Source organism: Typopeltis vanoorti, chromosome 3, assembly GCF_054136105.1.
Source record: "Typopeltis vanoorti isolate ZY-2024b chromosome 3, IOZ_Tvanoo_1.0, whole genome shotgun sequence".
Lineage (NCBI taxonomy): Eukaryota > Metazoa > Arthropoda > Arachnida > Uropygi > Thelyphonidae > Typopeltis > Typopeltis vanoorti.
This window is the reverse complement of record NC_143551.1, coordinates 20,063,966-20,088,988: the sequence shown is the minus strand read 5'-3', so window position 1 is coordinate 20,088,988 and position 25,023 is coordinate 20,063,966. Positions and strand designations below refer to the sequence as shown.

The 25,023-nt window shown below is 36.9% G+C and overlaps 1 protein-coding gene across 3 annotated transcripts in view; it reads right to left on the bottom strand.

The window, feature by feature from the left end:
• LOC150107973 (katanin-interacting protein-like) overlaps window positions 1-25,023 on the bottom strand; it is a 726,539-nt gene that overhangs the window by 262,121 nt on the left and 439,395 nt on the right. For all 3 annotated transcript variants that reach the window (XM_090415492.1, XM_090415493.1, XM_090415494.1), the window contains 2 exons: window positions 24,121-24,276; window positions 18,849-18,969 (listed from right to left, as the gene is read on the bottom strand). In XM_090415492.1, coding sequence (XP_090271618.1) covers window positions 18,849-18,969; window positions 24,121-24,276 — 277 coding nt within the window. The remainder of the gene's footprint in view (window positions 1-18,848; window positions 18,970-24,120; window positions 24,277-25,023) is intronic.

Genomic DNA, 25,023 nt, shown 5'->3' with positions numbered 1-25,023 from the left:
ATGAACAAGGCAAGTTCAGGACAGGACAGGACAAGAACACAAAAATGGGTGAATCAACTGCTGAATACAAAGAGAAAGGTAAGGCTGCTTCAAGTTGATTCTGCTAAACACTGGCCTCATTAAATCTAAAGCATTGTCTCTTTGTAACCTGGAAAGAAGGGCTATCAATGATGGAAAAGAAGAAGAATTCCACATTAGTGCTGGGTGATTTGAGCTTTTCAAAAAGAGAAATAGCCTACATAATGTTCTAATCACAGGCGAAGCTGCAAGTGCAGATAAGGAGATATCCAGAGATTTTGAAGAAAATTGTGTAAGAAGGGGACTATTGTGATCAACAAATATTTAATGTCGATGAAACTGGTTTTTTTTGGAAGTGAATTCCTTCCAAGACTTTTCTAGCCAAATCAGAGAAATCTCAGCCTGGTTATAAAGTTGCAAAGTCAAAATGAAATTACTGCTAGCAATATGCGAGGTGTTTAGAAGCACATTCTTCCACATTGTGCAAATTATTTTAGAGGCTTTTCAAATGAATCTAAGTTAATTAAATCTCATTCTGAGAAGTTCAGTGATTCCGACCTGCTAAATTTAGATGCACAGTGGGAAGATCCTGAAGAATATGAAGAAAATTTAATCACTAACAAGCCCAAAGAGGTTTCACAGAAACAATTTGAAAATAGTTTCGTACAATCGAAGTTTTTAAGCAGCAATGCTTAGAGACTGACCCTGGTGAAGAGAGAACCGATAAAATTTGGAGAAGAGGCAATTGGGCCATACCGTCAATTGTATGAAAAAAAAGAAACAGAATGCCTGCCAAACTATGTCAGCTTAATTCTTTGTTAAGAAGCAGAATAATAAATTTATATTCTGAATATGTTTTATTATCTTTCAGCTTCATGGTTTCCCTTTAACTAGGCCCTGAGACATACCCTAATTCTTTTATAAAAAAAAAAAAAATTAAGGGTCAAAAAAGAAATCCGAGGAACGAATTATACATTTTCCCATAAGTTATTATATTCGATTAGTGTGATTTCGATTAATGTGCCTGTTTTAAAGAACGCATTAGGAGCATTAATCGAGGGATTGCTGTATATATATATGTATGTGTGTGTGTGTATATATATATATATATATATATATATATATACATACATGTTAAAAGATACCAAGAAATTTTATATACTTGGTTTTAATCCTTTTCCCAAGTAAGCAAAACAAAGTTTTGCACATGAAATATATTCATGTCAGAGCAACTTGTATACAGAGGCTAATGATTTCCTATCACTTACCTTAGTATGTATCCCACAATGCAAAGCATCCCCCCCTTTCGGATGTGTATGATGCAATACATCTACATCTTTCTCTCATCCAGAGATGAGATATATCATTATCATTGTCACTGCACTGCTGGATGAAGGCCTTTCCAAGATTACTCCAAAACTGTCTGTTCATGGCTATCCTTTCCCATGTAACTCCTGCAAATCTGATGATATTATCAATCCACCGTGATTTAGGTCAGCATCATGGTCATTTTTCTCTCATGAAATCCAATCCAGTATTTCTTTTGTCCGTCATTTATCTTGTCTTTGAGCAACATGCCCAGCCCAATGCCACTCCAGATGTTTCACTCTTCCTATGATGTCAGAGACTTTGATTTGATTTCTTATCCACACATTCCTTTTGTGATCCAGTCTTGTGATAAAAACATATTTCTTTGCATACTAAATTGTGTTGTTCTTAATTTTTGAATTTCCTTTGTATTTAGTGTCCAGGTTTCACAGTCATATGCCAATATAGGAAGAATACATTGGTTAAAAACTTTTATCTTCAGGCATAATGGTAGCTGACTTTTGAATATTGACTGTAATTTTCCAAATGCTTTCTATCCAAGCATCATGTGTCTTTTTTAATTTTGTCCATGATATTTTGTTCCAATGATACATGTTGTCAGTAATGATCTATTTGTTTAATTTCATCATTATTGGTTTTTATTATTTCTGGTTGGACATAGCTACTGAACATAACTTGGGTTTTCTTCTTTAAGTTTATATTTTGGCAAGCTGTTTTACTATCAATTTGGAATTCATGGATACGAGTCTGTAATTCATGCACCATTGAAGTAAAGATAACTATGTCATCTGCAATGCATAAATGGCTTAAATATCTTCCATTATTTTCAGACCTTTCCCTTCTCAATCAAAAAAAGTTTGAATATTTCTTCTAGGCAGGCTGTGAATGATTTTGGAGATAGCGAATCACCCTGTCTTACTGCTCCATTGAAATGAATTGCTGCTGGTGTATGATTTGATGATTTGATGGTTCTAATGTATGGCTAATGCTTTAAGTATTGTACAAGTTTTGCTGAATCAAAGGCTTTCTCATAATCAATAAAACAAGACATAATGGTAACTGATATTCATTACACCGTTTGATAATCTGTTGTATAATTCAAATATGGTCCACTGTATTAAAGCCATTTCGAAAGCCTGCGTGTTCTTTTGGTTCTGCTAGAGTCGTATAAATCCTATGAGCTAAGACTTTTGTAAACACTTTGTAAACCGCTGATGAGTCAGTAGTTCATCAAGTCTTCTACTTCACCTTTTTTATGTATCAGAATTTGGATAACTTCTTCTATGTTTGTGGTACATCATTTTTTATTATATCCACACTGGAGAGGCAGCAGTGCTAGTCATATATAAATGCTGTGTGTGTGAGTGTGTGGGCTGAGTTGGAGGTTGTAGTCCTTTGGAAATACTTCAATCGGAAGAGGCTGTTCCACAGAACTAAGGTAGATGGAATGAAAGATGATTGGCAGTAGCAGGTTCAGTGTGTATGCAATTCAACTGTAATGGAATTGTGAACAACTGTTGCTCAAGTTTCTATAGACCTGGCAGAATTAGGAGTCATAATCGATGCTAGTTCTGCTGAACAACAGCCATGGAAATATCTGTAGAAGAGACATAATGCAGAAACTGATTTTCAACAAGAAAGTGGCTTGAAGAGAGTCTGAAGATATGTGTTAGACATTAATTAACTAAACTGTCCTTTTCTGAACAGCATCAAGAATTTTTAGGGAGATCTTAGATACACCACCCCAAACATGAGGGCAGCATTCAAAGATTAACTTGATTTGGGATTTATACAGAGTAAGTAAATGGTAAGAAGAGCAATACTATCTCGAGTGATTTTTTGGAAGATGAAAGAAAATACTTTAAAGTGATATGATTATGCTAGGATAGGCTTGGAGTAAACGTCATTCCAAGAAGAGAGATATGGGCTTAACTGTTCGATACATACATTGTTAAAAGTAAGAGGAGAATATCTAAAATCTTTTTTGCAAGAAAATAAATAAAACTTTTTTTTTAATTGAATCATTGAAGGTGACTAAGTTGTTTTCACCCAAATCAAGGATACTGCAGAGATCAGTATTCAGAACAGGCACTTATTACAGATGATCTTGAAGCTTGTGATGTTTGTCATATGAGTAGAATGATTGGCAAGTACTATCATCATAATACTAAGAATAGGGCTTGAAGTCAATGAAAGCAGGTCATTTATATAAATCAGGAAGAGGGCAGGTGAAATGTCAGAGCCTGAAATATCTGCATTAACAGGAAAATCTGAAGAGAGAACACTATCCACCATTCGAGAACGATGAGAAAACTGGTAATTCATTTACAAAGGATGGAAGGCAGCTCATATGATGATAATCTATTAACAAGCCTTTGATGCCAGACCCAATCAAAAGCCATGGATATGAGGTCTGACATAGAAAAAATAAGACTGTGCCTGCATCTCTTTTTATTTAACAAATTAAGAAAATCAACTGCGATCTCCTTCAAAATAGTTCCTCTTTGAGTTGAAACACAGCTGCATATGATGCCGCCAACATTCAAGGCAATTCTGCAGATCATTTTCTGAAAGGCTGTTGAGGATCTCTTTCATTTTTGCTTTCATATCTTCTACCGACAAAAAATGGGTTCCTTTGAGCATCGACTTGATCTTTGGGAAGAGACAGAAGTCACAGGGAGCCAGGTGTAGCGAATAGGGTGGGTGCTCAAGCACAGTGATGTGATTAACTAAAAACTGCTTCACAGACAAAGTGTTGTGGGCTGGTGTGTTGTCTTGGTGCAAAATCCAACTGTTGCTCCACAATTCTCATAGTTTCCTTCTCATGCGTTTGCACAATTTCATCAAGACTTCAAGGTAATGGTGTTGATTTACCGTCTGGCTGCAAGGAAACCCTCACTGCCATTAGAATACCCTGAATATCAAAGAAAGCAATCAACATGGTCTTGAACTTTGAATGGCTCGTGTACTTTTTTTTTTTTTTTTGGTCTTGGAGATGTTGCTGACTTCCAGTGCATCGACTGTTGCTTGGTTTTCAGATCATACATAATATTCAAGTTTCATCACAAGTAATTACTGAATTCAACAAATCTGGTTCATCCTTAATGCACTGCAAAAGGTCCAAACAGTTCCTTGCAAAGTTCTTTTTTTTTTATCACAACATTTTAGAACCATTTTTGCATAAACCTTTTTCATGTTCAAGTCTTCCGTTACAATGCATCTAACACTTTCCCTGTCTAAATGAACTTTCTCAGCTACTGCTCAACCATCCAACCTTCTGTCTTCTCGAATCACATCTCACACTTTTTTAACGTTGCCATCAGTAACTGCTGTGTATGGGCAGCCTGGGCGATCATCTTTCACACTTTCTCTGCCTTCCAAAAATCATGCCTTCCTAAAAACGTGCATGTCTCATGCACGTTTTTGTACAATTCAAAAACATGCATGAGACATGCACTCTTCACTGTAAGCCTCAGTCAATAATTGAAAATTTTCTATCGTGAATTTCTTCAGTTTCACAAGAAACTTCATGTTAACTCCCCGTTCACTCTTGCACTCCAACATTTTCTGACCGAGTGTAAGAAAATATCTATATTTGAACATGCGTCCACTTGTACTGAGTAAAGCAATGAAGATGAACCTTGTCTCACTGTGACAGGTCAGAACATGCTCTATAATTATCTCTTTGTCCCTCCTTTCCCACTCTCTATTCCCAAGCTATAGGGTTAGTCTCTATTTTTATTTATTTTTTTTGCGTCGGATCTCGTATGTCAAGTGCAATGGCAGAGGTTTCTCAAAACCTTTCCACTGAATGACAGAGACGAGGAGATCCCCTGTGGATCCAGATTTGCAAAATCCATACTGTGCTAATTAATTAGTTGACAGTTCCTAAGTGCCAAAGATGTTGATCATCGATAACTTTCTCTTTTACTTTAGACAAAACTGAAGTGAGAATAACAGTGTAACGATAGACCTTTATCAACTTTTTATGATTTTGGTTGAATATGGGCTTACTTCCATGTAGTTTATGAAGATTCTTCTAGCAGAAGAATCTTTCTAGAAAGAATCATCTCTTTCTAGCAGAAGGTCACAGGAGGCATGTGATACAATGTTCTAGGCAAAGAAGGAGGTAATTTACCACCGTCATCTATGAAGGAGTTGGAAGAGAAGAATAAAATCAAGATGTCAGCCTTGTCTTTAGGTTATATACAATGTTACTGTTAGGCTATCAGGATCAGATTTTCAAATTTACAACAAATAGTTGAGAAATCATGGGAATATAACAAAGATCTGTATTTAAGTTTTGTCGATCTGGAAAAGGCATATGACAAGGAGCCAAGAGAAGCTATTCAAAATGCTATAGTTATATGGTGTCAATGGAGCATTATATCAAGCAAGACTTAGTTTTTATTTGAGTTGTAAGTCAGCAGTTAGAATCGAATGAAGTACAGGAAGATGGTTTAATGTTAAATCCGGAGTGAGACAAGGATATACATTATCCCCTCTGTTATTCATTATCTATATGGATCATATTATGAAGCAAAGTGGTATTAAACCTGATATCAAAATTCGAGATGTTAATATCAGCTCTTTGCTTTATGCAGATGATGTTATACTTCTAAATAAATCTCCTAGAAGTCTGCAAGATTCCCTGACTAAATTGAATAACTGTTGTAATAGATATCATATGAAGGTTAGCAATAACAAGACAAAGACAATGAAAATAGGCAGAAGCATTGAAAATATCAACTGCATTGTGAATGGAGAACCTATAGAACAAGTAAAACATTTCAGCTACTTAGGCACAATTTTTAGTGATTATGGTAAATTAAATATGCAAATAGACAACAGAATCAAAAGCCGGTATGGTACAAAGTCAATTGAATAAATTTATGTGGAATACAAGAGAAATTAAATTAGCTGTATACAAGAGACAGTGTTCAAACCAATTTTAACTTATGGATTTGAGAGCTTGGTTAGAAATAAAACACTTGACCAAAGATTAGAGACCGCAGATATTAGAGTCCTGAGAAAGATTAGGGGTGTGAACAGATGGCATCATTGGAAATATCATATTAAAAATGAGGATATTAGGAAAGAACTTGACATTGTTAGCATCCAAGAATGCATTAGCAGAGCTAATCTCAGGTGGTATGGTCACTTAAACAGAATGGGTGAGGAAAGATTAGCAAAACAAGTGTTCTCTGCCAAGTTGACAGATAAAAGACCGAGATATAGGTGGATTGATACAGTAAAAAGTGCTGTAGAAGATAAAAATATGCGATCTGATAATGTTGGAGTCTTGACAGGTAACAGACTGATTTGGAGGAAAATTGTAGATAGGAAGTTAGTCTGATGTAAATTTTGCATGTAGTACTATCATATCCGGTACACCCCTTGAGGATACATGCCAGGAATTTGATGATGATGATGTTATTGTTAGGGTCAGAAAAAAGAGGTAGCACAGGTGGACAAAGGTTGCATCTAACAGCTTTGTAAAGGTGCCAAAAGGCATGACTGCCAGTGGTAAATGATATTTTTATAAACATTACAGACAATTGCATTGACTTAATCCTTTTAATGATGGTTTTGTGTTGTGGGATCTGTGTGAAGGAAGCTGGTGTTGGTCTCAAGCAACTGACGATAAGCTGATTTCTTTTCTTGGACCAACTTGGCACTTCTGGGAAAATCACAATTTAGATACAGGATAGGAATTCTGAACAGAGCAAGGAATGAAAGTCTCCATTCCAATATGTATTATTTTTGCAACAAGTAACTGAATCTGAAGAATGAGAACAGTAGTCTGACCATGAAAAGCAGTATTAGGAGGGGGGGGGGGAGAGGAATAGGCTGAAATTTTCTGGTAACAACCTAGAACAGAAATTATATTAAAGCAACTGATATAACGATAAGAAAGAACATATCTTAAAACTCTTTAACCCCCATGTTTCATCAAATTATAATAATTTGTTCTTTTTCTTTTAGGACATAAGTAAACATGGTAGAAATTTTGAAGAAATTCGAAGACACAGAGGTGTGCACTACATAAAGTTTTTCATGCATGAAAAGTTTTTTCATCAGTAATAAATAGTATGGGAGTGACTGGGAGTCAACAAAATAAAACCACAAGAGACATAGAAGAAACGAGATGTTGTGAGAGTGGGGGGGGGGAAGTAAAAGAGTGCTGAGTAATGAAACTGGGAGAGTCATGCTGAATAGCATAGAAAATGAGTCCATGAGTGATGCTTGTGTGGACTTGAATGAAGTTAAGAGTGGTAAGATTTATGGTGATTCTATGATTAAGGGTATGGAGAGTAGTATGCATGAGGAGTGCTTGGCTGGTGGAACAATAGAAAGAGTCGCTTTAGCAATAAAGAGAGGGCATGAAGCAGACAAGATGATAGTTATGGTGGGTACAAATGACCTGAGTGGTGGTATAAATCGGGTAGGAAAAGATTTAAGAACATTGTTAGATACTGCGAAGAGGAAAAGTGTCAATGGGAGGATAGTGTGTGTGCTGCTTCATTTTGACAATTATGAGTTAAGTATACGAGCGATGATAATGAATGATATGATTGCAAGAATGTGCAAAAAATGTGCAAGAGTGTGCAAAAAAAGGTCTGGAATTTGTTGATATTTGGAGTGTGTTTGAAGGAAAAAGACAGTTGTATGCTAGAGATGGGCTGCATCTGAACATGGAAGACATAAGCGATTGAAGAAGTTACTGTTTTTCTGAACAAGTTGAAGTAATTGGGCAGGGAAACTAATATTGAAAAGGTTGAGTGTAAGAGAGAGAAACTTTAGCACTGATTGTATATTTATTGATCCTTATTCGCAGAATAAATTGCAGAAGAGAGGGGATAAAAATCGGCATGGGACTACTGAAATTAGTGACTTATATATCAGTTCTAAAACCGGTACAAGATCTATATATATCATTGGTATACAAAAATCTGCGATTTTTGTATACCAATGCAAGAAGCATTCGAAATAAGATAGAAGAATTTTTGGCATTAGTCAGTGCAATCTCACCAAAAGTTGAAATTTGGCTGTCAGTAGAAGATGTGGTCACTGGAATTGAATGTGATGGGTACAGTATTTTCAGGGAGGATAGAGAAGATAGAACAGGGGGAGGAATACTGTTGTTGATAGCTGATGTGTTGCAGCCAAAGAAAGTAGTATATCAAGATGATAGACGTGAATGAGAGTTCATCTGAGGCGGTCTGGTGCGAAATAGTGACCAATAAACCAAATATACAGTTGGGTGCTGCTATAGGCCAGGGGGTACAAGGGGAGATATTGAATTCATGCATCAACAAATTAGTGCAATGAGTGCAGGTTTAGTGATTATTATGGGGGATTTTAATTATGGTGATATCAATTGGAAGGAGGAAATATCAGGTAGCAAAAAGGAAATGGAGTTCATATATCTTCTATGAGATAATTACTTGAAACAGCACATAACTGAAGGGACACGTGGTGTGAGAGTGTTGGACCTGGTTATTGGTTCAGAGGATATATGCATAAGTAAGGTGTCCTCGTTACCTCCAATTGGTGAAAGCGATCATGTGGTATTGACTTGGGAGGCTGCAAAATCTGTGGATTTTTCTGTTAAGAAGGGATATATAGGGAACTACAGGTTAGGCAATTATAACAAGCTTCGGAGTGAGCTTGCAGCCATCCCATGGCAGAACATATTGCAGGGGAAAGATGTTAGCAGTGCATGGGATAAAATCAGCAGGTATCTGAGGAAAGCAATATCAGATTGTGTCCCCATGGTCAGGAAGTCAAACAAGGCAGGCGTTAGATGGATGAGCAGTAGTATCAAGCTTGATCTGCAAAAAAAGAAAATGTTATGGAGAATTTACAAGGAGAAAGGTGATCAGTACACCAATGAGTAGTACAAGGCTCAAGCTAGGAAGGTTATCAGCATAGTAAAAAAAGTTAAATCAGATTATGAGAAGACCTTAACCAAAGAGATCAAGGGTAATCCCAAAGAGTTCTTCCGCTATGTGGCAAGTAAAAGGAAGAATGACTTCGGAAGGATAACTTTAGTGGGTGCTGATGGTATTGAGTTGACAAAATCAGATGTAATAGTCAAGTTACTGAGTGATCACTTTTCAAAAGTCTATCACCCAAGTGAGGATATCTCTGTACCTGTAGCAATAACTAATGTGAGAATTGAAGCTAAGAAATCAGAGGTATTTAATATATTGCAAAATTTAAATGCAAACACTGCTGTAGGCTTAAATGGAATATCAGCTCGGGTGTTGCATGAATGTGCAAATGAATTGTCAACCCCTCTTACTTGGATATTTAATTTAAGTTTGAACTATGGTGTGGTCCTAGGGAGTGGAAGTTAGGCAAAGTGGTTCCTTTGCATAAGGGTGGCTCATCTGTGATTGGTAGTGATTGGTCTGTAATTAACTACCACAAAACTGCGGTAGTTAATTACAAACCAATCACCATCTCAAGAGTAGTGGTAAAAGTATTGGAAAAGTTGGTTAAAGACAAAAATTCAAGAATGGGTGGATCAGGATATGATACTCTATAGAGGCCAACATGGTTTTGTTAAAGGTAGATCCTGCCTTAGCAATCTATTAACTTTTCATAATAGAATGACATCTGAATTGGACAAAGGAACTGGCTACACAGTGGTACTTCTGGATTTTGCTAAGGCTTTTGACAGGATACCCCATGGAACACTGTTATGCAAATTGGAGCAGATGGGAATGGATACTAAATTGGTGATATGGATAGGAGAATGGCTCAGGGAGAGATATACCAGAAGGTGGGTTAGGAGGAGCAAAGTCCAGGATGTGGCAGGTGACCAGTGGTGTGATTCAGGGCTCTGTGCTTGGGCCATTGTTGTTTAATTTGTATATAAATGATATAGGAAATGGCTTACAGGGAAATATTCAGTTGTTTGCTGATGATGCAAAGTTGGGTAGTGCAATAAAAAATCAAGCTGATGTTGAAAGTTTGCAGGATGATTTAAATAAGCTGGTAGAATGGGCAAAAGGTAATGGATGTCAGTTCAATGTGGAAAAGTGGAAAGTCATGCATTTTGGGATTAAAAGATTACCAGCTATGTACTACATTGAGAACAGTACTCCAAGAGATTGATGAGGCTAGGGACTTAGGGGTGTTGGTAGATAGGGAGATGAAGTTCAGAGGACACACTGCTAAGGTGTCGAAGATTGCACATAGAATTACTTGGTTGTTGAGGAACACACTGACATCCAGAGATAAAGATGTTATTATTTCCCTTTATAAAGCGTTGATACTTCCACATTTGGATTACTGTGCTCAGGTCTGGTCACCTGGATTCTTTGGAGATGAGGAGGATGTGGAGAGGGTTCAGAGAAGAGCAACCAAGTTGGTGAGTGATGTAAAAAATGCTCCCTACATTGATAGATTGAGAGCTTGTGGATTGCAGAGGTTGGTTGATAGGTGGAGAAGAGGGGATATGATAGAGACATTTAACTTACCGAAAGGTTTTTATAGGATTGATGCAGGGGAAATTTCAGGTGTGTAATAGTGATGGAAGAACAAGAGACCATCCCTGGAAATAAAAGAAGAGTGTGGTTAACAAGGGTGTCAGAACAAGGTTTTTTGCCTGGAGGATGGTGAATGAGTGGAATTCATTGCCTGACTTAGTTGTGAACTCTTCGTCTGTAAATGAATTCAAGAAAAGATATGACAGATATTGTTTTGCTAGTTTGGGTCTGCCGCGATGAGTCTACTGACTCCATGGAGATACCCGTAATAATAATAATAATAATAATAATGCTGCAAGAAAAGTATGCATCGAGATTCACCAAACTTTGTGTGAGACTTTAGGAGCTTATGCATGTCCAGATGTTGGTGGATAATGACCTCAACTCATTCCTTGGATATCCCCAGAGTCTTTGCAATGTTTTGGGTTGGTATTTGTCTATCATCAAGGATCATGGCATGCACCGCATCGATGTTTTCAGGTGTGATCGCTATGGAAGGTCTTCCTGACCTGGGGGCATCTGTTTAAGGATGCCCATATTTAAACTTGGCTGCCCATCTGGCAAACCTTCCATAGCGATCACACCTGAAAACATCGATGCGGTGCATGCCATGATCCTTGATGATAGACAAATACCAACCCAAAACATTGCAAAGACTCTGGGGATATCCAAGGAATGAGTTGGGGTCATTATCCACCAACATCTGGACATGCATAAGCTCTCAGCAAAGTGTAGTCCCCAAATGTTTGAATGCTGACCAAAAGAGAGAACGGTACTATCTCAAGGGATTTTGGGTCATTTTATGCACCTGAATGAAATTTGGGTCAAATTTGCACCTGATTTCAAAAGAAATCAGGTGCAAAATTTTTGGCTCATATTGACTGTTGATGAAACATGGTTCATCCAATATAACTGATATCAGATTTGGAAAGGAACTCTGGGGACACATTCACTTTTTTGGCAAGTTCAATTCAATTTTTAACTAAGTGAAAAAAAACTTCTACAACTAGCTGTAATCCAGAAGAATAGTTTAATAATAAGGTGTAACACCTAACCTTTTCATTTGTAGATAGGAATATATGACTTCAGCATTACTTCCACTTTATCTCTGCTGGGTCTAGCTCACGCTGATGAGAACTCAATAAAAGTCAAGGAAGTCTGGGTCACTACCCAGACTGACTGACTGACTGACTTTCCATAATGCATAGAAATATACACACCTGAAAGGATGTGTGTTTTGCATTTTGAGATATTAAGGCAATTATCGAAGTCAATATTCTCTATATACAAGTAGCCTGGTCGTGAAGATACTTTTTAATCCTTTATCCATGCATATGCTTGGATAAAGGATTAAACAGGAATAGAATTTCTTAGCAAGTTTAGTTTAATTTATAACCAAGTGAATAAACCGTCGCTTAGTATTCGATATGCCATTATCACGAAATTTAATAATTTTCATCTTAGTATATAATGTATTGTAACAAGCATCTTCTTCTCACTGGAAGCAACAGCATCCTTATTTGAATTTTTATTTGCTATTATTGACAACTAACCAGTTCATAGTTCACAGCGAAACACAAAGAGATGTAGCAAGAAATCACATCTTAAAAAAAATGAGTTCACATGAACTGTGCATTGTTTAATTCATGGGAGCATTGTGTAAATGGAATTATTCATAATTGAAAACTGTTGTACGAGTGAATGTAGCATTGTATAAATAGCCATTGGTCATAACTGAAATGAATGGATTGTCATAAAGCAAAGTGTTGTAAGGTGGGGTATTACTGTATATAAATATTATTCTACAAAAAAATGTATATGTTTCAAATTAAAAACCAAACCTTAGAAACCCCAGTGGCAGAATATGAGGTAAACACAGAGTGATTCAGCCAAGGGGGAATGTGGTAAAGTTATCTACAAAAAGAAAAAAAAAAAAATTTCACGGTGGACTCAAGAAGTTAAAGAGGCAGACCTGGAAAGGAAAAATTCATATCAAAAGTTCCTGGCAAATAAGTTAAGAATTGCACTTAGAGAATACAGTCAAAAATATAAGAAAGGAAGCAAAGTTATGTGTAAACGTAACACTATTAGCATTCAAAAATGTGTGAAAATCTCAGGTATGGTCACTTTAAAGAACAGGAGAGGAAAGGTTGACACCAGCATGACAGGAAAATGATCCATAGGACAACCAAGAAATAGGGTGGACTGATGCTGTTAGTGACACCTTAGAAGACTGAAATTCAGATTCAACAATGCTGGAGATTTGAAAAATAATGATTAACAATTGACAAATAATGAAGAAAACTGCCAGTAGAAAGCAAGTAGTAATGCAAACTTAATTATATAGTTAATTAAATTAAGGAGATATTAGATCCCACATTTTTTTAAAACTGAATAAGAAACTCAAAGATTGGAATCAGAGAGTTTCATGCCGAATATAGTATAAAAAAACTATAAAAGTATCGGCGAATACTAGCGTGAGCTAAATGCAAGTAGTCCTAGAACGTAGCCCAAACATAGGCAACTCGTTGCAAAAGTGGGTAAAGTTCTGATCGATATTGGTGGCGCTAGTGTCCTTGGTAAATGTGGCGGTCGAGTTTAGCTAGTCTAGAAAACGTGTTTTTAAAGTTAAATATAGTGTGGCTTTTTGTCACAAATTATGCTGCAATTGTGCATCGGTTAGAAACAAGTGTCCTTCAGTGGTATTATTGTTTAGAACTGTGTTGTATATATTGTGTTTTCACTGCCGTTTGTTTCACTATAACATCGTGTAAAGATGGCGTCCAACAAGAAACGTACGTCAGCGGCGCGCAGGACTTCTACTACTACACGAAAGGCTGGCTCAGCATTAGATTTTTCGCAATGGATGCGTTGCGGAAACTGCTACATGTATGCACCGAAAAATGTGAAGGATCTGTGGTCGGTCTGGCAAAATGAGAAGAAAGAAAATGTCGACGTATGTGAGAAGTGTCGGGATAGGCTGGAGCGTTTAGGAATGGAAGCTGACATCGGGACCGTAGCGGAAGAACTTCGACGGGAGTTTATGAAAATGAAAAATGACCTTCATCTTCTTCATGAGGAAGTGGAAGTGATCGGTAAGGAGATTCTGGAAGTTAAAGCTGAGTTTAATGTGTTAAACAGAGAAATTAGGACTATAGAGATTACTTTAGCTGAAGTAACTAGAACAGGATTACATATGGGTGAGTTTTTGGTGAATGATTCAGTAATAAATAGTATGGGAGTGATTGGGAGTCAACATAATAAAACCACAAGTGGCCTAGAAGAAATGAGATGTAGTGAGAGTGGGGGGGTAAGTAATAGAGAGTTGAGTAATGAAGCTGGGAGAGTCATGCTGAATAGTGTAGAGAATGAGTCCATGAGTGTGGACTTGAATGAAGTTAAGAGTGGTAAAATATATGGTGATTCTATGATTAAGGGTATGGAGAGTGGTATGCATGAGGAGTGCTGGGCTGATGGGACAATAGAAAGAGTGGCTTTAGCGATAAAGAGAGGGCATGAAACAGACAAGATGATAGTTATGGTGGGTACGAATGACCTGAGAGGTAGTATAAATCGGGTAGGAAAAGATTTAAGAACATTATTAGATATTGTGAAGAGGAAAAGTGTCAATGGGAGAATAGTGTGCGTGCTGCCTCGTTTTGACAATTACGAGTTAAGTAGACGAGCAATGATAATGAATGATATGATTGCAAGAATGTGCAGAAAAAGAGGTCTGGAGTTTGTTGATGTTTGGAGTGTGTTTGAAGGAAAAAGGCAGTTGTATGCTAGAGATGGACTGCATCTTAACATGGAAGGACATAAGCGATTGAAGGAGTTATTGTTTTCTGAACAGGTTGAAGTTATTGGGCAGGGAAACTAATATTGAAAAGGTTGAGTGTAAGAGAGAGAAACTTTAGCACTGATTGTGTATTTATTGATCCTTATAGGCAGAATAAATTGCAGAAGAGAGGGGATAAAAATCGGCATAGGACTACGGTAGTTAGTGACTTATATATCAGTTCTAAAGCCGGTACAAGATCTAGAGGGAATCTGCAATTTTTGTATACCAATGCTAGAAGCATTCGAAATAAGAGAGAAGAATTTTTGGCATTAGTCAGTGAAATCTCACCAAAAGTTGTAGGCATTAGTGAAACTTGGCTGTCAGCAGAAGATGTGGTCACTGGAATTGAATGTGATGGGTACAGTATTTTCAGGGAGGATAGAGAAGATAGAACAGGAGGAGGAGTACTGTTGATGATAGCTGATGTGTTGCAGCCAAAGAAAGTAGTATATCATGATGATAGACACGTGAATGAGAGTTCATTTGAGGCAGTCTGGTGCGAAATAGTGACCAATGCAACCAAATATACAGTTGGATGCTGCTATAGGCCAGGGAGTACGGGGGCAGATATTGAATTCATGCATCAGCAACTTAGTGCAATGAGTGAAGGCTTAGTGATTATTATGGGGGATTTTAATTATGGTGATATCAATTGGAAGGAGGAAATATCACGTAGCAAAAAGGAAATGGAGTTCATACATCTTCTACGAGATAATTACTTGAAACAGCACGTAACTGAAGGGACACGTGGTGTGAGAGTGTTGGACCTGGTTATTGGTTCAGAGGTTATATGCATAAGTAAGGTGTCCTCGTTACCTCCAGTTGGTGAAAGCGATCATGTGGTATTGACTTGGGAGGTTGCAAAATCTGTGGACTTTTCTATTAAGAAGGGGTATGTACGGAACTACAGGTTAGGCAATTATAACAAGCTTCGGAGTGAGCTTGCAGCCATCCCATGGCAAAACATATTGCAAGGGAAAGATGTTAGCAGTGCTTGGGATAAAATCAGCGGGTATCTGAGGAAAGCAATATCAGATTGTGTCCCTATGGTCAGGAGGTCAAACAAGGCAGGCATTAGATGGATGAGCAGTAGTATCAAGCTTGAACTGCAAAAAAAGAAAATGTTATGGAGAATTTACAAGGAGAAGGGCGATCAGGACACCCATGAGCAGTACAAGGCTCAAGCTAGGAAGGTTACCAGCATAGTAAGAAAAGCTAAATCAGATTATGAGAAGACCTTAGCCAAAGAGATGAAGGGTAATCCCAAAGAGTTCTTCCGCTATGTGGCAAGTAAGAGGAAGAATGACTTCGGAAGGATAACCTTAGTGGGTGCTGATGGTATTGAGGTGACAAAATCAGATGTAATAGTCGAGTTACTGAGTGATCACTTCTCAAAAGTCTATCACCCAAGTGAGGATATCTCTATACCTATAGCAATACCTAATGTGAGAATTGAAGCTAAAGAATCAGAGATATTAAATATATTGCAAAACTTAAATGCAAACACTGTAGTAGGCTTAGATGGAATATCAGCTCGGGTGTTGCGTGAATGTGCAAATGAATTGTCAACCCCTCTTACCTGGATATTTAATTTAAGTTTGAACTCTGGTATGGTTCCTAGGGAGTGGAAGTTAGGCAAAGTGGTTCCTTTGCATAAGGGTGGCTCTAAAACTGCGGTATTGAATTACAGACCAATCACCATCTCAGGAGTAGTGGTAAAAGTATTGGAAAAGTTGGTTAAAGACAAAATTCAAGAATGGGTGGATCAGGATATGATACTCTATAGAGGCCAACATGGTTTTGTTAAAGGTAGATCCTGCCTTAGCAATCTATTAACTATTCATAATAGAATAACATCCGAGTTGGACAAAGGAACTGGCTACACAGTGGTACTTCTGGATTTTGCTAAGGCTTTTGACAGGATACCCCATAGAACACTGTTACGCAAATTGGAGCAGATGGGAATGGATATTAAATTGGTGATATGGATAGGAGAATGGCTCAGGGAGAGATACCATAAGGTGGTGTATGGAGGAGCCGAGTCCAGAATGAGGCAGGTGACCAGTGGTGTACCTCAGGGCTCTGTGCTTGGGCCAATGTTGTTTAATTTGTATATAAATGATATAGGAAACGGTTTAAAGGGAGATATTCAGTTGTTTGCTGATGATGCAAAGTTGTGTAGTGCAATAAATAATCAAGCTGATGTTGAAAGTTTGCAGGAGGATTTAAATAAGCTGGTAAAATGGGCAAAAGAAAATGGATGTCAGTTCAATGTGGAAAAGTGTAAAGTCATGCATTTTGGGATTAAAAGATTACCAGCTGTGTACTACATCGATGGAAAGGTACTCCAAGAGATTGATGAGGCTAGGGACTTAGGGGTATTGGTAGATAGGGAGATGAAGTTCAGAGGACACATTGCTAAGGTGTCCAAGATTGCACATAGGATTACTTGGTTGTTGAGGAACACACTGACACCCAGAGATAAAGAGGTTATTATTCCCCTTTATAAAGCATTGATACTTCCACATTTGGATTACTGTGCTCAGGTCTGGTCACCTGGATTCCTTGGAGATGAGGAGGCTGTGGAGAGGGTTCAGAGAAGAGTGACCAAGTTGGTGAGTGATATAAAAAATGCTCCCTACATTGATAGATTGAGAGCTTGTGGATTGCAGAGATTGGTTGATAGGCAAAGAAGAGGGGACATGATAGAAACATTCAAATTACTAAAAGGTTTTTATAGGATTGATGCAGGGGAAATGTTTCAGCTGTGTGATAGTGATGGAAGAACAAGAGGTCATCTCTGGAAATTAAAGAAGAGTGTGGTTAACAAAGGTGTCAGAACAAGGTTTTTTGCCTGGAGGGTGGTGAATGAGTGGAATTCATTGCTTGACTTAGTTGTGAGCTCTTTGTCTGTAAATGAATTCAAGAAGAGATATGACAGATATTGTTTTGCTAGTTTGGGTCTGCCGCGATGAGTCTACTGACTCCATGGAGATACCCGTAATAATAATATTCTTGGTATTTTCCATAATGTAAAAACACATTTCCAAGGAAGTGTATGCTGTTATTACATTATGGTGGGAGGTCACTACCCAGACTGGTTTCAGCCTTTATTGAGGCTTCATCAGTGAGTAGCTAGACCAAATTAATACCAAAGGGTATAGTGAAAAGAACTTATATACTCTGCTATACGAGTTGTCCAAAAGGTGCACCCATTAAGTTACTTAAATATAAAGAGCCAACGAGCTTAATTTCGGCGATATCCAGAACTTTACCCACCTTTGCAACAAGTTGCCTGCGTTTATACTACGTTCTAGGACTACTTGCATATAGCTCACGCTAGTATTCGCTGATACTTTTATAGTTTTTTCTACCATATTTGGCACGAAACTCTCCGATTCCAATCTTTGAGTTTCTTATTCGGTTTTAAAAAATGTGGGATCTAATATCCCCTTAATTTAATTAATGTTTATATCACCAAAATGAAGCTATTGGCTCTTTATATTAAAATAACTTAATGGTTGCACCTGGTTGACAACTCATATAGGCAAAGTATATAAGTTCTTTTCGCTATACCCTTTAGTATCTTTTGGTCTAGCTACTCACTGATGAAGCCTCAAAAAAGGCTGAAACCGGTCTGGGTAGTGTCCTCCCACCATAATGTAATAACAGCATACATTTCCTAGGAAATGTGTTTTTACATTATGGAAAATACCAAGAATAGCGATCAGAACTTTACCCGCCTTTGCAACGAGTTGCCTGTGTTTGTACTAGGACTACTACTTGCATTTAGCTCACGCTAGTATTCGCCGATACTTTTATAGTTTTTTATACTATATTCGGCATGAAACTCTCTGATTCCAATCTTTGAGTTTCTTATTCGGTTTTAAAAAAATGTGGGATCTAATATCCCCTTAATTTAATTAATGTTTATATCGCCGAAATGAAGCCTGTTCGCTCTTTATATTTAAGTAACTTAATTATATAGTATTATTCTATGCACTTCTTGAAGGTAAATATCAGGAATCTGATTACTTTAATTTAATGTACATCGGAACTGAAATTTCAAATGAAAATCAATGAATTTTAATAATGAACTTCTACTACAATAAATTGATTACACTATATCAAACAGAAATAATTTTGCAAATGCAACATACTCAACCAATTCAGTTCCATCTGTCTCTAATACTTGAACTGAATGGATAACTTCAGCATGACCTTTAACTAACTTTTGCCTCTTTAGCCTTTCTTCTTTCATGTAGAGATCCAATATGTCATCTGCATTAATTACATATAAAAGTGTAAGTGAAAATTTCATACTAGTAATATTTACATATATAAATTTAAACTTGCATATTAATGACAGTCATTGATACTGGTAAGATATACCTAGAGTCAACTTATTGTAACGTAAATTTTCAAGTTAAGCTTGGTTGTATTTCAAAAGCTTATCAACAAGGATCCAAAACAGATGATACTGTTTTTGCTCCTTGTTAATAAGGATCAACACGAATCAAAAACAGCAAAGTGAAGAGGTCTGTGTTCTGACAGGTCACATACCTTGCTCTGTACTAATTGTAAACAGAGGATTTGGTAGGAGCCTCATGCAGCAATGAATCCAGCTTGCCCTGTAAACGCAACTCAAGGTTCTGGAGGTGATGTCATGGCACATGGCATGTTCTGTTGGCACAGAATGGATCCCCCTGATAATGCTGTAAGTTCAGGTGATCTCCAAGCAATATCTGTATATTTTTGCTGATCAAGTTCATCGTGCAATGTTGACTTTTTATCCAGCAAGTCACGATTGTTTCATGGATGACAATGTTACTGTTCATTGTGCCAGAATTGCTTCAGTGAGCATGACAGCAATTTCCATAATCTTCCCTGGCCACCACAAGGTCTAGATCTGAACACAATTGAGAATGTATGTGACATGTTAGAAAAACAGATCTGGGAGCAAAGTCCTCTTCCATGAAATCTGTGCCATTTGGAGGACTCTGCGGTGAATGCCTGGTGTGTTATAGATACAATCGAATCGTCGTCCGGTAGCATCCTCTAGCAAGAGGGTTGCAGCAGATGAGCAGCTCTTCTCCATTTCTCTCTGTCTGTTACTTCCATCATTCTTAAACCAGTCCATTCCACGATGTCATTAAACAATCGAATATCTTGTGGAATCTATGCCAAACTGCATATGTGCTGTAAATACAGGCTAAAGGAGGTCCCAGATAGTTTAAATAAAAGTTTCTAATTCAGTGGGCAGTACGTGTACTAGTGACAACTTCCTAATGTCTCATTATCCTTTTCTTATTAAAGAAAATCCACTCAATACAGGAAAGTATTTACATATGCAATCGCACCACCCTTCCCAATAGTATGGCATCTTCAAAGTACTTACTCACCAAGCCAGGGCTATTTGTTCAATGACACAGTCCTTGAATCTGGGCTCAGGGACCTTCTCAGTCAAAGGCCCACATAAAATAGACAAAATACTGCATGCTCTGGATCACAGCAAAACTGTTCTTGTTCACCAATAGTCTATGGAGCCCATTGAGCACTATAAAAGTGACAGTCCTAACAGTCTCTATGCGTCTTGAAATCTCTTTACAAGGTGGAGAATAAAGAATTAGTCCATTTTCTAGTATTATCTATCCAGGTGATTCTAGGTGTTTTCTATCAGAAGTCAAACCTTCTTGTGCTATTTTATTATTACATGATACCTCCAATGAGTCCAAAGGCTCATTGAAGGAGGGCACCTACTCTACAACTCTGTTTCCACCACTTGATCCACCAACTATGGCAAACCACCACTACCATTCCTTTACATCAACACCATCTACAGCCCACCACCACTAGTATTTTTTATCTGTAAATTGCGTGTATTCTCAAGGCCAATTTCTCTGTATGCGGAATGAAAAAACCTGCTTTTCTGGGAGAAAAACACTGCTACCTCTGTATGAGATTGGCTAACTCACCTTCAATTGAAGGTAAACTCTGATCACACCATGTGGCCCAGCCACCAGGACTGATTTCAACATTTTTAGTGATGATATTTTCTTGTGTTTTCTGGCAAATGGAGTAGATTCCCTTCTAACCTCGTCATTTGTTACATGTGCCGTGTATGTTATCTTTAAAAGGTTTCTGTAGCACTTCATCTTAAATGCCCATAGTCTTTTCTCATCTTTCTTTACCGGTGTCCAACTCTCACATCCATATAATAAGAAAGAGTATTGATGAGGTAAAGTCATGTAATTAGCTGCATTTTATTGTCTTTCTGAAGTAGCTGTAACCTGTGAAGGGCAACAGTTGCTTTAGTAATGCATGCTTTAATATCATGTTTAGACCAACTATCTCTGGGTTGTATGCTTCCCAAGTAAGTGAATCTTACTCTACTACTTCCAATTTTTTATCATTTAACTGAAATTTTCATAGGCTTATTGCAAGTTTTGTTTTAATGCTAATCTTTAATCAATAATCATTAAGTGCCCTAAAAACTCAGTTAATCCCTGTAACTGATGTTCATCCTCTGCTATTAGGTCAATGTCATTAGTGAATCTGAGATTGTGGCTAAGTTTATTACATATATCCCAAATATAGGCTAAAAAGCTGGGCAAAGGTATGTAGCCTTGATAAAGTTCCTTGTGCCTGCAATTTAGCCTACTTTGGACTGACTGGTAGATCAGTTAACATCTGCCTTGAAGAACACAAAAAGCACATTTGTGATTATCTGTATGGCAATTCGGGATTAGCAACCCATGCTCTGGATACCTCCACATAGGATTAGACTGCAGAAAACATCAAGATTACATAGAAGTCTGAAAGTATGAGAGAGAGAGACTTATTTATAGAATCAGCATTAGCTATGAAACACTCCCCTAGTCTCAACAAAAGCATGGTTATATTAATTTGCCAAAGATCTGAGAGACTCATTTTGAGACCTGATAGTCTAACTTCTCCAAATTAACTTTATGGTTATCTGGCCAAAGAGGTTGCCATGTAAGGACATTAGTTCTGTTTCAGTTACACAATTATTTACTTCAGTACTATGTGCTTGTCTGATATCATTATGCTGAAGATGCTAGATAGAAAATCAGCAAAATATTAATAAGTTTAATAAATGCATTTTTTCCTCTCTTGGTGTTATTATACTATGATGCACAATTATTAATAATCAATGATAGACACATGAGCCTTTCTGCATGTATTATGAAGGGAAGGTCATGTTTTTGCAACTTACTCACATTTTATAATAATGCTACAGCTGGAGTTACACAAGGGGAATGGATACAGTATGGCATTTAGACTTAGTTAAGGCTTTTAACAGGATACAGTGGAAGGCTATTACATAAGCTGAAAATATGGTATTGGATTAAAAACTGTTAACTTAGCTAATAGGATGACTGACTACCAAAAAGCAATGTTTAAGGGGTATCTTTATAGTAATGACATTGGGGAGGACCTGACAAGTGAAACTGCAAAAACAAGCAGGGTAATCAGAATGTGACATGCAGCACTTGCAGAATGATTTGAATAGGAGGGAATAATTGTGGGCATGTGAAAATGGCTGTCAGTTCAATGTTAATAAATGTAAAGTTTAGATATCAAATGGTGTATTATATTGGCAGTATTATTGTAGAAGAAACTCATCAGGCCAGGGATTTTGGAGTTTTTAGTAAATAGGAAGTTGGAGTTCAAGAGACATATGGCAAAGATTGCATATACTACTCAGAGGATAATCACAATGCATAAATAAACACAAATATATATATAAGGATAAGGAAGTCATTTTGCCTCTTTATAAGCCTTTGATATGACTTCATTTGGACAACTGTGCACAGATCTCGTCTTCTAGTCTCCAAGATGATGCAAATACAGTGGAGAAAAAGAGTGTGCAAAGGAGAGTGTTAAAGATGATAATCGGGATTGTGGAAGGTAGGTTATGAAGACAGATTTAGAATTTGTGGACTACAGACACTAGCTAAAAAGAAGAACGAGGGGGAGAGATGATAAAAACCAACAGACTTCTGAAAGGATTGCATAGTAGATGGAATTTTTAATTTTATAGGGAGAAGCATCCATGAAAGTTGGGAATGAATGCAGTTAAGAAAGAGGTGAGAGCTAAATTTCTCTCTCATAGAGCAGTGCATGATTGGAATGGAAGTTAGGAATTCATGAAAGGAGGCTCCATAGGGTCTCCTTTGATGAATTCCTAACTTTCTTGGGGAGGGGGGGCTATGGTAGTAATAATAATCTGGAGAGAGAGAGAGTGCTCTAGAAACGAAACATGGAACTTCTTCAAGCAACTTCAGGCTTTCAATAAGCAAGGCAGCAGTACTGCACTAGGTGATGAATGTCATCTTCTATTTGAAGATAACTATACACACATTCATGCCTATAATGGGATTTGAGTCCCGTAGTGTGTTGGTTGGAGAGTGGCTACTCTAACCAGGCCTTTTCTAGATAGTATCAAGCATATTTTATTATACCAAGGTTGGACAGATTTATATGACTTTCCTCCTGATAGGTTGTAAATTATATATTCAACAAAACAGACAGACTAAGGCTTAGACAATCCAGAAACTCTGTTCTAGAGAACAAATATGGAATGAAGAGTAGAATGAAATGCAAAGAATGGAATGAAAGAGAACAAATCAATGAATGAAGCTTGTCTACCACATACTTTCAGAACCATTAATGCCATTGTGGTGAGCTATAAGCCTATTGTTTGGACAATAGCTATACTATCCACTCTGGAAACCAGACTCGCTGTGATTTATATAATTTTAAGAGTTGCAGGTGAGAAATGGTGTCTTCAGCAGAAAAGGACAAGCTTTTTAGAGTTGTTTAGAGATTAAAGACACTATCTATTCGTATTTGTGCCAGAAAAGTAAATTTGTCAGCACAAGAAGAGAAGTGATATTCTCTGGAGGTCTGGGTGTTATCAAAGGTAAAGGGAAGGAGGAGAGATTTCTTGCAAAAAAATAAATGGGGGAATCTGGTTAGTAAAGAAGTTCATTAGGTTATTCTTAACCCATTAAAGAATCATAATATGATCTAAATTTAAAGCATCAGTTATGGAAGATCTTAAAGTTTAGAATGAACATTGACTGCATGATTTGTCAAATGGTGAAGAGGGACAAAGGGGATTGCCAATGGCAAGGCTATGAATAGCATTTGTAGTTAGTAACAGGTCATTTATTTCCAGATGGAAGAGAGTGGCAAAAATATAGATCTCGGGGGTTTTCCCATCACTGATGAGAAAATCTGAAACTAAATAATTTATGATAACTAATTCTCAAAGAGGTAACTCATAATACAAGTTTAAAATGCAATAAAAACACTCCATTTTCATGTGGTATCTACATATGCCTAGAGTATTTAGTTTAGCTCAACTATTTTATGAAGACCTATTCTTTTAAAAAATATACTAACTTTCTAAACTGGCAGCTGTTCCAAGTCTACCCTTATGAGAATGCTCAAAAGCATGCAAAGAAGACCAACTATCTTCCAAACGTGAGTCACTGCTATTATGTGCTTTAGATTTTACTTGCATGTGAGATTCAGCATCTTTTGAAAAGGTAGAGTAACCTGCCATGAAGAAATTAAAAGATTTTATCATATTTAAAAATTTAGTAAGCACTCATCATGGATTGTTAAATAAATTTTATCATATCATATTTAACAATTCATAAGTATTTGTCATAAATCTAAATAATCTTTAAAGGTACCTGTGGCATGACTATAAACAACAAATTTACACAAAAACCACAGTAATTAACTTTAATGAAATGAAAATACAGATATTTCGTACTGAAAATAAGAATACATCATCAGTGCATAGAAACAAGCAAACCAAAGAAACAGGAATATATATATATATATGTATGTATATGCATACTAGAAATTCAATTGGTAAACCATGATTCCCATTTCTTTGATTTGCTTGTTTCTATGCACTGATGATGTATTGTTATTTTCAGTACGAAATATCTGTACTTTCATTTCATTAAATGTGGTTATCGTGTAAATTTGTTGTTTATAAATCCAAATAATTGCTCTGACCTAATCATCTTTCTAAAATATTAATGCACACTACTGGTAGACCTCGTAAAATGAGATGGCAATTGATTTAAAACGTTACTATTTTAAGTGTTTTTTTTTCTTTTTCCTAAAGATTAATGTAACATAAATAAATATCGAATTACTAATTATGTTTTATTTATTGTTTATGTAATTCCCATACATGAAAAGCTGCAAACCAATAGTACAATACCATTTGTGGGCTAAGAGTTTTGATTTTAACTGTTTTTATACTTTTATTAATTGTTTAGATAA